Below are 14,700 nucleotides of genomic sequence, written 5' to 3'. Positions count from 1 at the left end.
GGTGCGCCCTCGTGGTCAGGGGTGTAGGCCTCGAGGTTCCGGAAAGCCACCTCCAGCGAGCCGGCAAGCTCCACAGTTTTCTTCAGGTCCAGCCCACCTTGTTCCAGCAGACACTGCCGGATATAGGTCGACCTGATGCCCGCGACAAAGGCATCTCTGATCAGGTCGTCGGCGCTTTGGGCAGCTGAAATGGCCTTGCAGTTGCAGGCTCTGCCGAGTGCACGCAGTTCGCGCAAGAATTGTTCAGTCGATTCCCCGGGCTGCTGTCTGCGAGTGGCCAGCAGATGTCTGGCGTAGCCCTCATTCGACTGCCAGTTGTACTGGCTCTTTAGGAGATCGATTGCCTCCTGGTAAGTTTCCGCGTCTCGGATCATCGCGAAGACATGAGCGCGGGCGTGGAGCATGTGTAGTTTGTCGATGTTGGTTACGATGACGGCGGAGGAGGAGGCGATGAAGGTCTCAAAACAGCGCAGCCAGTGATCAAAAGCATTTGAGGCCCCAACAGCCTGTGGATCCAAGTCCAATTTGTCAGGTTTCAGGAGTTGCTCCATCCCAAAATGTTTGTTCATAAAATTGGTGCACCATTGATTACGCAAAGACTCGTTGTTGCGAAATAACAGGCTTTTATTAACAAAGAACTGGAGCACTCCTGAACCGATAGCTAATCCGAACTAAGGCAAAAGGGGCGGAGAGCAGTCACCTTTATACCCCGAGAAGGGCGGAGCCCCAGATTGAGGCAGCAGGGGCGTGTCCAGGCATATCACATAAACTATCACATAAACAGACAACTACAGTGGTTCACCACAGGCCTGTTCCTATGTTGTACTTTTCTTTGTCCTTTGTCCTACTTGTGACACGAATAAATAAACTTTAAACTTTAAGGCAGCTGGTGGAATTGAAATTCAGTAGAAGCAGCTGGAATTAAACCATTGTCAATTGCCGTAAAAGCACATCTGTTCACTACTGTCCTGTAGGGCAGTAAATCTGCCATCCTTTCCTGGTCTGGCCCACATGTGACTCCAGATCCACAGCAATATAGTTGACTCTTAAATATCCTTTCAAGGGCAATTAAGGATGGGCAATAAATACTGGCCCAGCCAGCAATGTCCATACCCCATGAAAGAATTTTTTAAAAATCACAGTTGGCATACTGACCTCTTGATGCGCTAGGATTTGATCTCAGCTGTCATCAGCAGTGACCTACTAATGCGCTCACTCTGTCAACGTTAAATCCACTGAGGAACAGCAATGTGAGACAAGGCTCGAGACTAGAGCAGGAGTAGATAATTTACCCTCTCGAGCCTGTTCCATCATTCAATACGATCATGGCTGATCTCATCTCGGCCTCAACTCCACTTTCCTGCCTGTTCTTGATAGTCCTTCAACCCCATTACTAATTAAAAATCTGTCTGTCTATCTCCTCCTTAAACTTACTTAATGTCCCGACATCCACCGCATTCTGGGGTAGTGAATTCCACAGATTCACCACCCTTTGAGAGAAGTCATTTCTCCTCATCTCTGTTTTAAACTGTTAACTCATTATCCCAAAACTATGACCTCTTGTTCTAGATTTCCCCACAAGAGAAACTTCCTCTCCATGTCTCCATTGTCAATCCTCTTTATCATCTTCTGTACCTCAATTAGATCTCTTCTCATTCTTCTAAACTCGAGAGAATATGAAAGAAAGTAGAAAGAAAGTTTATTTATTAGTCACAAGTAGGCTTACATTAACACTGCAATGAAGTAACTATGAAAATCCCCTAGGCCTAATATAAGCCTAAACTGTTCAATCTCTCTTCTTAAGACAAACCCACATATCTCTGGAATCAATCTAGTGAACCTCCTCTGAACTGCCTCCAATTATATTAATTGTTGGAGCAGGCTTGACAGGCCATATGATCTACTCCTGCTCCTGTGTTCTTGTGAGCAATTTCAGTCTCCTTATTTAAGAAAGGATATAACTAACTTGTGAGAGCAGGAGGTTCACTTGACATTAATCTGGGTTGGGGGTTTATCTTATGAGGAAAGGTTGAGCAGACATGGTCTGTATCCATTGAACTTAAGAAGAATGAGAGGCGATTGAGATAGCCCTAGCAAATACAGGCCAATTTGTTTAACATCAGTGATAGAAAAGCATCAAAAAACAATTATTCAGAATAGAATTAGTGGGAAGATGTGAGTTGATTAGGAAGAGCTAACATTGATTTCTAAAGGAGAAATCATGTTTAATTAGCTTCTAGAGTTTTTTTGAGGAGGTAACAGAAAGGGTTGATGAGGTTGATGCTGTTGCTGTGGTGTGCATGGACTTTTAGAAGGCATTCAATACAGTGCCACACAACAGATCTGCGAGAAAAGTCTTGCTCATGGATTAAAAGGGTCAGTAGTGACGTGGATGCAAGATTGGCTGAATAATAGGAAGCAGAGAGTAATAGTTTTTTGGGCTGTAGGAAGGTTTGTAGTGGTGTACCCCAGGGGTTGGTATTGTGTAATGGTTCAGGTCAGAAACTCCAAAGTGTTTTATGGAGTCCGTCTGGATCATAAGTTTTACATCTTGAATTTGGCTAGGATAAACATGATATGTTTCACCTAGGGTATGATTCAAATGACCCACTAGGGAGCTTTTATCAAACAAAGTTTATTTAAAAATATAGTTAACATGTATGGAAAGAAAATTAGCAAGAACTTTTATCAATTACAAATAAAAACAAAACAATCACGATAATGTCCCTTAAAAGATATCTAAGATGTTCCAATCAAACTAATCCCATAAACAAAAACCCTTCCACAGGTTTAACACAGCAAAGACCCAAGGCAGCTCACATGATACTGGATCTAAGTCCTTTGGATGAATGTTGCAATTCTCTTTACACTCAGAATAGTTTGAAGTCAGAACAGCTTCCCAAAACACCAGGGAGAGACTGGTCAAGCCACCAACAGCAGATTTTCTACTTGCAGAAAGGCAAAAAGCCTTGCTTTCAGCTAACCAGCAGAACTTCCAAAACCAAGGGGGAGAGAGACACTGCTTTCAGTCTGAGGTCCACTCCCTTCTAAAACTCAAAACTGCAGCTCTGAACTGAAAATGAAAGAGTTCCTATCACCTGACCTGCAAACATTCTTCCTCCTGATAATGCAGAGTCATAAAACTAATTCCCAAAGTAAAAATAAACAACCCCCATTTGAGCCACTTAAGGAGCAATAAAAGAACTCCTCCTCGGCAACAATGACATCAGCTAAGGCTGTGAGCTACAGAGAGCATGATTTTTAAAAAATCTCTTAAAGGTAACTAATGTCAAAATTGGGACCCTTGCTTTACCTGATAGATATTAATGATTTCTATCTTGGTGTGTAGGTAACAATTTCAAAGTTTGCAAATGACACAAAACTTGGAGAATTGTAAAGGACAGTAGAACTTCAAAAGGACAAAGACGAGTAGGTGGAGTGGGCAGGTGAAGTTCAATGTGAAGAAGTGTGAAGGGCTGCATTTTAGTAGGAAGAACATAAACAATATAAAATAAATGGCAAAATTCTTACAGGGACGCAGGAGCAGAAGGAGCTGGGTGTCTATGTGTATAGATCATTGAAGGTGGCAGGACAGGTGGAAAGCAGTTAATAAAGCAGATAATATTCTGAGCTTTATTAATAGAGGGCATAGATTACAAGAGCAAGAAGGTTATGCTGAACTTATACAAGACACTAGTTAAACCTCAGCTGGAATATTTTATACAGTTCTGGGCACCGCACTATGAAGGATGTAAATGCATTAGAGAGAGTGTAGAATTGTTTACAAAACTGGTTCCAAGGATGAGAAACTTCAATTATGAGGATGGATTGGAGAGGTTGGGACTGTTTTCCTTGGATAAAAGAAGACTAAGAGGAGATTTGATAGAGATGTTCAAAATCATGAGGAGGATAGACAGAGTAGTTAGGGACAGACTGTTCCGCATGTCCAAGGATCAAGAACAAGGAGACACAGATTTAAAGTGATTTGCAAAAGAAGCAAATGTGATGTGAGAAAAAACTTTTTCACACAATGAGGGTTCAGAACTGGAATGTGCTGCATAGAAGTGTGGTGAAGACAGGTCCAATTGAGGCATTGTGGAGGGCAGTAGATGTTTACTTTAATAGAAACAATGTTCAGGGGTATGTGGAAAAGGCATGGGAATGGCACTAATCATTTGGAGTGTGGATGCAGACACGATAGCCAAATGGTCTCCTGTGCCGTAACAATTCCATAATTCTGTGATTCTTATTGAGACATGAAGAGACTTTACAGGGTGAATGTGGAAAGGATGTTTTCCCATGAAGGAAAGACTAGAACTAGGGGACACAGTTTGAAAGTTTGGGGGGGGGGGGGGTGGGGGTTATTCTCCCATCCCGCTGTGCTAATTTTTTAGCACAATGGCCTGAGGGATTCTCACGTCAGCCTATTCACAGTATTCGCGCATACGTTCCTGCCCCGGTAGCGTCTCCCAACCCAGGTTTTTTGGCACCGACAGAATCATGCTGAAAATCAGCGTAATGGACATTTTGCATGCATTTACATACCTTACCATCAGATTAGGGGGTCTGCAACAACAATCTCCGCCCATGTTAGCGTCTCCCACCTCTCTGGCATGATGTCACTGATGTGGAGATGCCGGCGTTGGACTGGGGTAAACACAGTAAGAAGTCTCACAACACCAGGTTAAAGTCCAACAGGTCTATTTGGGAGCACAAGCCACTAGCTTTCGGAGCGCTGCTCCTTCATCAGGTTAGTCCTATCCACTTTAGGCACCTGATGGGAGGGGCAGCCATCTGCTCCCAGTAGAGGTTAATGTGACGGAGGCCGTTAACTTCTACGCAACAAAATCATTTCTCTAACCTCCACTGACTCACCTGATGAAGGAGCAGCGCTCCGAAAGCTAGTGGCTTGTGCTACCAAATAAACCTGTTGGACTTAACCTGGTGTTGTGAGACTTCTTACTATGATGTCACTGGCGCAGTTTACACTAGGTATATAAAAGTTGGGAGTTGTGTGGCAGTGTTGAACAGGAGTAAGGAGGTATGTTTTATGGTGCTGCAGCCCTTGGAGTGCTGGGGAGTTTGGAGGCAGGGCCTGCTCACTTTGGGGAGCTTCCTGGAGATCTTCACACAAAGCGTTGTGAATCTGTGGAATTCCTTGCCCAGTGAAGCAATTGAGGCTACCTCGCTGAATGTTTTTAAGACAAGGATAGATAAATTTTTGAACAGTAAAGGAATTAAGGGTTATGGGAGCGGGTGGGTAAGTGGAGCTGAGTCCACGAAAAGATCAGCCATGATCTTATTGAATGGTGGAGCAGGCCCAAGGGGCCAGATGGCCTATTCCTGCTCCTAGTTTTTATGTTCCTATGTTCAGAAGATGTGCCCTGGCACTGTGGGTGGGGTGGGGCTCTTAAGGGAGTGCTGGCCAGGCTGCTCTCTGCAGCCACTGTGCTGTTCCTTTGTTCTGGGTGTGGAGTGTGATGAGGGACTGGACTGAGTGCTGGGGTTTTAGGGAGGGGAAGGGGAAGTGCACCATGTGCTTGAGGACTCATCAGTTCAAGCAGCTGGTGCTCAGGTTAACATAGACACTCATACTGCATGTACTCTGCAGTGAATGGGAACCCATCTTGTGATAATTAGGAGTCAGTCCCGTCCCCACGTCCCTGACATGCAACACATGCCTGGAAGGGAATGCTGTAGTTGCACTCATGGCAATGGCTCAAAGGGACACACTGGCCACGCTCACACACCAACCTGCATACTCTCCTTGCCAGCCGTATTCACGATGCCATGGCAGGTAACCTAATCAGATTGTGTTGCCAGCTGGGAGTACTGGACCCAGTGAGGGATTTGGGGGGGGGGGGGGGGGGGGATGCTGGGGTAGATGCAAGCAATAAACATGAATCTATCAATCTTTCTCTCTCTAACCCCCACTGTGCAGAATGGATCTGAGACTGATAGATTTAGAGCTGGCCACCATTGTGGCGGCTGAGGATGAGGAGAAGGCTCAGGACGTGGAGGGTGTGGGGTGGCCACTGCAGGAGCAGCCAGTGGCAAGCCCTCAGGAAGGAAGGGAGGGGGCTGCCTCTGAAGGTTACGAGGTGGGAGAGCAGTCTCCCGAGAGGTTGGCCAGAAGGAGGGGGATTCAGAGGCAAAGTGGGTACCAGACCAGGCATTCATTTAGGGGCTGTTGGAGGTTTTGTGCCATCGCCGGCTCCGCCTATCCAAGTACACCGTCTGGCACCTGTGTGAGGTGCTCACACACCTAGCACCTGATGGGAGGGGCAGCCACCTGCTTCCAGTAGAGGTTAATGTGATGGAGGCCCTTAACTTCTACACAACTGAGTCATTTCAGGCACCCAGTGGCGACCTGTATGGTATCTCATAGGCCTCAGTACACAGATGTGTTCACCAGGTCACAGATGCCTTGTATGCCCTGGCAGGCTAATACATCAATTTTAATGTTGGGCAGGGTAGGCAGGAGGATCAGGCTGCAGGCTTCGCAGCCATTGCAGGATGTCCCATGTCCAGGGAGCAGTGGATAGAACAAAGAACAAAGAGAATTACAGCACAGGAACGGGCCTTTGGCCCTCCAAGCCTGCACCGACCATGCTGCCCGACTTAACTAAAACCCCCTACCCTTCCGGGGACCATATCCCTCTATTCCCATCCTATTCATGTAACTGTCAAGACGCCCCTTTAAAGTCACTACCGTATCTGCTTCCACAACCTCCCCCGGCAATGAGTTCCAGGCACCCACTACTTTCTGCGTAAAACATCTGCCTCGTACATCTCCTTTAAACCTTGCCCCTCGCACCTTAAACCTATGCCCCCGAGTCATTGACTCTTCCACCCTGGTAAAAAGCTTCTGACTATCCACTTTGTCCATGCCTCTCATAATCTTGTAGGCTTCTATCAGGTCTGCCCTCAACCTCCGTCGCTCAAGTGAGAACAAACTAAGTTTCTCCAACCTCTCCTCATAGCTCATGCCCTCCATACCAGGCAACATCCTGGTAAATCTTTTCTGTACCCTCTCCAAAGCCTCCACATCCTTCTGGTAGTGTGGCGACCAGAATTGAAAACTATATTCCAAGTGCGGCCTAACTAAGATTCTATAAAGCTGCAACATGACTTGCCAATTTTTAAACTCAATGCCCCAGCCAATGAAGGCAAGCATGCTGTATGCCTTCTTGACTACCTTCTCCACCTGCATTGCCACTTTCAGTGACCTGTGTACCTGTACACCCAGATCCCTCTGCCTATCAATACTCTTGAGGGTTCTGCCATTTACTGTATATTTCCGATCTGTATTAGACCTTCCAAAATGCATTACCTCACATTTGTCCGGATTAAACTCCATCTGCCATCTCTCCGCCCAAGTCTCCAACTGGTCTGTATCCTGCTGTATCCTCTGATGGTCCTCATCGCTATCCACAAATCCACCAACCTTTGTGTCATCCGCAAACTTACTAATCAATCCAGTTACATTTTCCTCCAAATCATTTATATATATTACAAACAGCAAAGGTCCCAGCACAGATCCCTGAGGAACACCACTTGTCACAGCCCTCCATTCAGAAACACACCCTTCCACTGCTACCCTCTGTCTTCTTTGACCGATGTTGCGATGCCGGCGTTGGACTGGGGTAAACACAGTAAGAAGTTTAACAACACCAGGTTAAAGTCCAACAGGTTTATTTGGTAGCAAAAGCCACACAAGACTCACCTGAAGAAAGGGCTTGGAGCTCCGAAAGCTTGTGTGGCTTTTGCTACCAAATAAACCTGTTGGACTTTAACCTGGTTTTTTTGAACTTTTTACTGTTCTTTGACCGAGCCAGTTTTGTATCCACCTTGCCAGCTTACCTCTGATCCCATGCGACTTCATCTTCTGCACTAGTCTGCCATGAGGGACCTTGTCAAAGGCCTTACTGAAGTCCATGTAGACAACATCCACTGCCCTACCCTCATCAATCATCTTCGTCACTTCCTCGAAAAACTCGATCAACTTCGTGAGACACGACCTCCCCTTCACAAAACCATGTTGCCTCTCACTAATACGTCCACTTATTTTCAAGTGGGAATAAATCCTGTCTCGAAGAATCCTCTCCAATAATTTCCTTACCACTGAAGTAAGGCTGACCGGCCTGTAATTATTCTTGCTACCCTTCTTAAACAAAGGAACAACATTGGCTATTCTCCAATCCTCTGGGACGTCCCCTGTAGCCAGTGAGGATACAAAGATTTCTCTCAAGGCCCCAGCAATTTCCTCCCTTGCCTCTCTCAGTATTCTGGGGTATATCCCATCAGGCCCTGGACACATATCACCCTGTGGTCCACGCAAGGTGAGGGGCAACCATTCATCAAACACAAGGGGTTCTACTCCCTGAGCGTCCAGATCGTCTGTGACCACCGGATGGTCAACATGCAGGCCTGTGCATACCACCTAGGGAATGTCAATGACAGCTATGTGCTGAGGCTGTTGAACATCCCTGGGCTCAGACTGCCCAGACTGTCGGGATGGCTCGTGGGGGACAGGGTTACCCGCTGAGGTCATGGCTGATGACACCAGTGCAGAGGTCCAAGACCGAGGCGGAGACCAGCTACAATGAGGCCCATGCTGCCAGCCGGTCCATAATAGAGTGGTGCATTGGCCTGCTCAAGATGCGGTTCCGCTATCTGGGCCGCTCTGGGGATGCCCTGCAGTATGACCCTGTGCATGCCTCACAAAATATCCTCTGAGGTGTCCCGGGGAGCTTCTTCATGAGCAGGGGGAGGCGACACCCAAAGAGCCTGGTACATCAGGGTCCAGGACTGTAACAAAGAATGCACATTAGGGGAAGGGAGAGATAGCAGTCTGCGCAGCATAGCACTTAGTTCAAAGAAGACTTAGGAAGAGGGTTAAGCTGATGCTCACTTGCATGCTGGATGCCGACCTGGCTGTCGGTTACCATTCTAGGCATTGATTCTGCCCCTGCCAGTTCTAAGGCACGCTGCTTACAAACCACCAGGTGCCGCCACTCAGGCGCCGCTACTCAGGCACACCGTCTCTCTTGCCGGTTGTGTGCGTTTTTCTGTTGTTGTTGGATGCCTTTCAGGTGTGAGCATGGTTTGACATTGTTAGTCCATGTGCAGGTTTCAGAATGAGATGCACAGTTACCCTTGCTGCCCGAAGAAAGTCATTCCGTTTCTTCTGACTGTTTCCTGGATCGAGGTGTCAAGGTCCTGGCGTTAACTGCAGCTGCCACTTCCTCCACAATTCCTTTGCGGCATGACCCCTTGGGCGACGGCCTGAGTGGGGAACAGCAGCTGGCGCCTCTCCTTCACTGCGTCCATCAGGCGGGCCTGTTCAGCCTGGCAGAACCTTGGGGCAGGTTTCTTTCCAGCCATCTTCCTGGCTTAGCTGGCTGTGCATCCATTATTGCAGCTTATATACTGCTCTGGCTTGTTAGGAGAGCACGGTAAGAAGTCTCACAACACCAGGTTAAAGTCCAACAGGTTTATTTGGTAGCAAATACCATAAGCTTTCGGTGCTCCCAAATAAACCTAGAACATAGAACAGTACAGCACAGAACAGGCCCTTCGGCCCACGATGTTGTGCCGAGCTTTATCTGAAACCAAGATCAAGCTATCCCACTCCCTATCATCCTGGTGTGCTCCATGTACCTATCCAATAACCGCTTAAATGTTTCTAAAGTGTCTGACTCCACTATCACTGCAGGCAGTCCATTCCACACCCCAACCACTCTCTGCGTAAAGAACCTACCTCTGATATCCGTCCTGTATCTCCCACCACGAACCCTATAGTTATGCCCCCTTGTAATAGCTCCATCCACCCGAGGAAATAGTCTTTGAACGTTCACTCTATCTATCCCCTTCATCATTTTATACACCTCTATTAAGTCTCCCCTCAGCCTCCTCCGCTCCAGAGAGAACAGCCCTAGCTCCCTCAAACTTTCCTCATATGACCTACCCTCCAAACCAGGCAGCATCCTGGTAAATCTCCTCTGCACTCCTTTCAGCGCTTCCACATCCTTCCTATAGTGAGGTGACCAGAACTGCACACAATATTCCAAATGTGGTCTCACCAAGGTCCTGTACAGTTGCAGCATAACCCCACGGCTCTTAAACTCCAACCCCCTGTTAATAAAAGCTAACACACTATAGGCCTTCTTCACAGCTCTATCCACTTGACTGGCAACCTTTAGAGATCTGTGGATATGGACCCCAAGATCTCTCTGTTCCTCCACAGTCTTCAGAACCCTACCTTTGACCCTGTAATCCACATTTAAATTAGTCCTACCAAAATGAATCACCTCACATTTATCAGGGTTAAACTCCATTTGCCATTTTTCAGCCCAGCTTTGCATCCTATCTATGTCTCTTTGCAGCCTACAACAGCCCTCCACCTCATCCACTACTCCACCAATCTTGGTGTCATCAGCAAATTTACTGATCCACCCTTCAGCCCCCTCCTCTAAGTCATTAATAAAAATCACAAAGAGCAGAGGACCAAGCACTGATCCCTGCGGCACACCGCTAGCAACCTGCCTCCAATCCGAAAATTTTCCATCGACCACCACCCTCTGTCTTCGGTCAGACAGCCAGTTGCCTATCCAATCGGCCAACTTTCCCTCTATCCCACACCTCCTCACTTTCATCATAAGCCGACCATGGGGGACCTTATCAAACGCCTTACTAAAATCCATGTATATGACATCAACTGCCCTACCTTCATCAACACACTTAGTTACCTCCTCAAAAAATTCTATCAAATTTGTGAGGCACGACTTGCCCTTCACGAATCCGTGCTGACTATCTCGGATTAATCCGCATCTTTCTAAATGGTCATAAATCCCATCCCTAAGGACCCTTTCCATCAATTTACCAACCACCGAAGTAAGACTAACCGGCCTATAATTACCAGGGTCATTTCTCTTCCCTTTCTTAAACAGAGGAACAACATTCGCCATTCTCCAGTCCTCTGGCACCATCCCCGTGGACAGCGAGGACCCAAAGATCAACGCCAAAGGCTCTGCAATCTCATCCCTTGCCTCCCAAAGAATCCTAGGATACATTTCATCAGGCCCAGGGGACTTATCGACCTTCAGTTTATTCAAAACTGCCAAGACATCCTCCCTCCGAACATCTATTTCCTCCAGCCTATTAGCCTGTAACACCTTCTCTTCCTCAAAAACATGGCCCCTCTCCTTGGTGAACACTGAAGAAAAGTATTCATTCATCACCTCGCCTATCTTTACTGACTCCATACACAAGTTCCCACTACTGTCCTTGACCGGCCCTAACCTCACCCTGGTCATTCTTTTATTCCTCACATAAGAGTAAAAAGCCTGTTGGACTTTAACCTGGTGTTGTGAGACTTCTTACCGTGTTCACCCCAGTCCAACGCCGGCATCTCCACATCATTGTTCGGAGAGTCCAGGTGCAGTCAGTTTGGGCCAGTCATGGGCCCGTTAGTAAAAATTCCTTGTGAGAAATGTAAAGGGAACCTGTTTTCAGTAGAGGGTGAGCCATCTCTCTCAGGATGCTGATTGGCTCTCATTCAACAAGGTACTATGTCCAGGGGGTGCAATGCACAAGGCTCTCAAACAACAAGGGGAAATGCTCGCAGGCAGGGGTTGCGCATGGCAGCACAGGCTAGTTGTATTGGGGGTGGGGGAGTGAGAGGCCAGCAATGTCCCATCAGGGAGGGGGATGAAGTGGGTGAGAGGCCAGCGATGGGGCCAGCAATCTCAATGCTGGGAGGTCTTTTTAGTGATCTCCCAGAGATGTGCACATGCACGGGGTCCCGCTCATCACGTCGATTTCAGCCTCTTCAGCAGGAATAGGCCCAGTGGCACAGTGGTTAGTACTGCTGCCTCACAGCACCAGGGACCCTGGTTCAATTCCTGGCTCTGGTCACTGCCTGTATGGAGTTTGCACATTCTCCCCGTGTCTGCGTGGGTTTCCTCCCACAATCTGAAAGACATGCTGGTTAGGTGCGTTGACCTGAACAGGCGCCGGAATGTGGGGAATTTTGCAGTAACTTCATTGCAATGTTAATGTAAGCCTTACTTGTGACTAATAAATAAACTTTATTTTAACTTCATCCTCTGGCTTTTAATGGTGATCACGCTAGTGGCCTCTGCAGTGCACAGAGTGAGAGAGATTCATTCTGGGAAACGCAGAAAGAAACAGTGTGATTTATTCATTATTTTTATGGGGCAGCACGGTAGCACAGTGGTTAGCACTGCTGCCTCACAGCGCCAGGGACCTGGGTTTGATTCCTGGCTTGGGTCACTGTTTGTGTGGAGTTTGCACATTCTCCCCATGTCTGCATGGGTTTCCTCCGGGTGCTCTGGTTTCCTCCCCCAGTCCAAAGGTGTGCGGGTTAGGTGGACTGACCATGCTAAATTGCCCCTTAGTGTCAGGGGGACTAGCTGGGGTAAATGCATGGGGATAGGGTCTGGGTGGGATTGTGGTCAGTGCAGACTCAATGGCCTCCTTCTGCACTGTGGAGATTCTATACTCCAGTTTTCATGTGAATTTGACACTTAAGTTTTTTTGGGAGAATTCTGGCCATGGGGTCTCCCAACTAAGATGGAGATGAGGAAAGTGTTTTCTCTCAGAGGATCTTGAGTCTTTGAAATTCTCTTTTCCAGAGAGCAGTAGAGGAAGGTTCATTGAATATTTTTAAGGCAGAGGTAACCTTCAACTCCTTTGTTAGTCAAGAACCTATGGGGGTCGGCAAAATGTAGAGTTGGGGGTAGGCAAAATGTAGAGTTGGGGGTAGGCAAAATGTAGAGTTGAGGTCACAGTAAGATCAGCCATGATCTTATTGACTGGTGCAGCAGTTTCGAGGGGCAAAGTGGCCTTCTCCTGCACCTAATTCATATGTTTATGTAAAAAACTTAAAATTTAATCTTTTTTAAACAAGATGTGATTTTTCTTTTGTTAAAATTCTCATATTTTATAAATTTTTTTTGAAGAGCATGTCAATAGACCAGGTTCCTCTCTCTGTTACAGGATGGTGCTACATCACTTTTTCTGGCAGCACAAGGAGGCCACCTCAATGTGGTTCACATGCTACTTGCATCAGGGGCAAAGATTGAACAGCCAAGACAGGTATATATTGTTCTTTATAGTTGTAAAAATATGCGAATGAATATCACTCTAACAACTTGACTGCACTGCATTAGAAGCCATTCAGGGCAGGTTTACTCAACTCATTCCTGGGATGAAGGGCTTAACTTATGAGGAACTGGTTGTACCTATACCCATCAGAATGACCAACTCTCCGGAAAAAGTGAGGGGACACTTTGGCCGGTATTTTACTGCCCTGCCTGCCTCGGGAATCAGAGCGGGCAAGGGATGGAGCACAGAAAGGTCCGTTGACCTCAGGCGGCATTTTACGGTTTCGGGACTAGCGAAGCCATAAAATCCCGCCCTTTCGGTCTGTACGAGCTTTCAGGGGTTGCTGGCGGACTTGTGAGAGTGGTAGTGGAGGAGTTATTAAACATGTGAAAGCATGGCAAACATGTCTGACTGGCAGTCAGGAGCAACAGAAACATGCAGATGCGTACTGCACAAGAACAAAATCTAAAAGTCTAAAATACAGGCATAACAACATCTGAGCAACATATGACCTGGGATACAGGACAACAGTTTCGAATATAAGATGCTGCCATAAAATCCTGCACAGTTGATCACTCCATTGGAGTTTCGAGTATTAAGGACAGGAGAGCATTTAATTTAAAACAGCCCTGATTTCAACATTCACCATCCATAAACAAGGGTATTTTTAATTTCCCCTTTGTAAGTAGTGGCATATTTTCCGCAACACCTTAGTTTTGGAGTGACCCGATTTCTATTGACAACTCCGGAGCAAAGAACAAAGAACAGTACAGCACAGGAACAGGCCCTTCGGCCCTCCAAACCTGCACTGATCATGATGCCTACCTAAACTAAAACCGTATGCACTTATGGAGTCCATATCCTTCCATTCCCATCCTATTCATGTATTCGTCTAGTTGCCCCTTAAATGCCGCTATCGTACCTGCTCCCATCACCTCCCCAGGCAGCGCGTTCCAGACATTCACCACCCTCTGTGTAAAAAAACTTGCCTCGCACATCCCCTCTAAACTTTTCCCCACGCACCTTAAACCTGTGTCCCCTAGTACTTTTCTACCCTAGGAAAGAGCATCTGACTATCCACTCTGTCCATACCACTCATAATCTTGTAAACCTCAATCTCCGTCGTTCCAGTGAGAACAAACCAAGTTTATCCAACCTCTCCTCATAGCTAATACCCTTCAGACCAGGCAACATACTGGTAAACCTCTTCTGTACCCTCTCCAAAGCATCCACATCCTTCTGGTAGTGTGGCTACCAGAATTGTACACAATATTTTAAATGAGGCCGAAGTAAGGTGCTGTACAGCTGCAGCATGGCCTGCCAAATTTTATACTCAATTCCCCAACCGATGAAGGCAAGCATGCCGTGTGCTTTCTTGACTACCTTATCCACCTGCGTTGCCACGTTCTCTGCCTGACAATACTCCCACGAGTTCTACCATTTACTGCGTAATTCCTACATGCATTGGACCTTCCAAACTCAAGATACGCTTAGTTTATTATACACACACTCAAAATGGAGGGGCGGGGGAGTTGTTGCTCTGTATTCCCCCAGTACATTCCACAATAA

The 14,700-nt window shown here is 46.9% G+C and overlaps 1 protein-coding gene across 1 annotated transcript in view; it reads left to right on the top strand.

Moving 5' to 3' along the window:
• Positions 1-14,700, top strand: part of ankrd29 (ankyrin repeat domain 29) — a 90,664-nt gene that overhangs the window by 33,563 nt on the left and 42,401 nt on the right. Inside the window, exon 6 of the mRNA XM_078216984.1 lies at positions 13,024-13,122. Coding sequence (XP_078073110.1) covers positions 13,024-13,122 — 99 coding nt within the window. The remainder of the gene's footprint in view (positions 1-13,023; positions 13,123-14,700) is intronic.

Source organism: Mustelus asterias, chromosome 7 (assembly GCF_964213995.1).
Source record: "Mustelus asterias chromosome 7, sMusAst1.hap1.1, whole genome shotgun sequence".
NCBI classification, from domain to species: domain Eukaryota; kingdom Metazoa; phylum Chordata; class Chondrichthyes; order Carcharhiniformes; family Triakidae; genus Mustelus; species Mustelus asterias.
The sequence above is the reverse complement of the archived record's forward strand: the minus strand, read 5'-3'. Positions and strand labels throughout refer to the sequence as shown.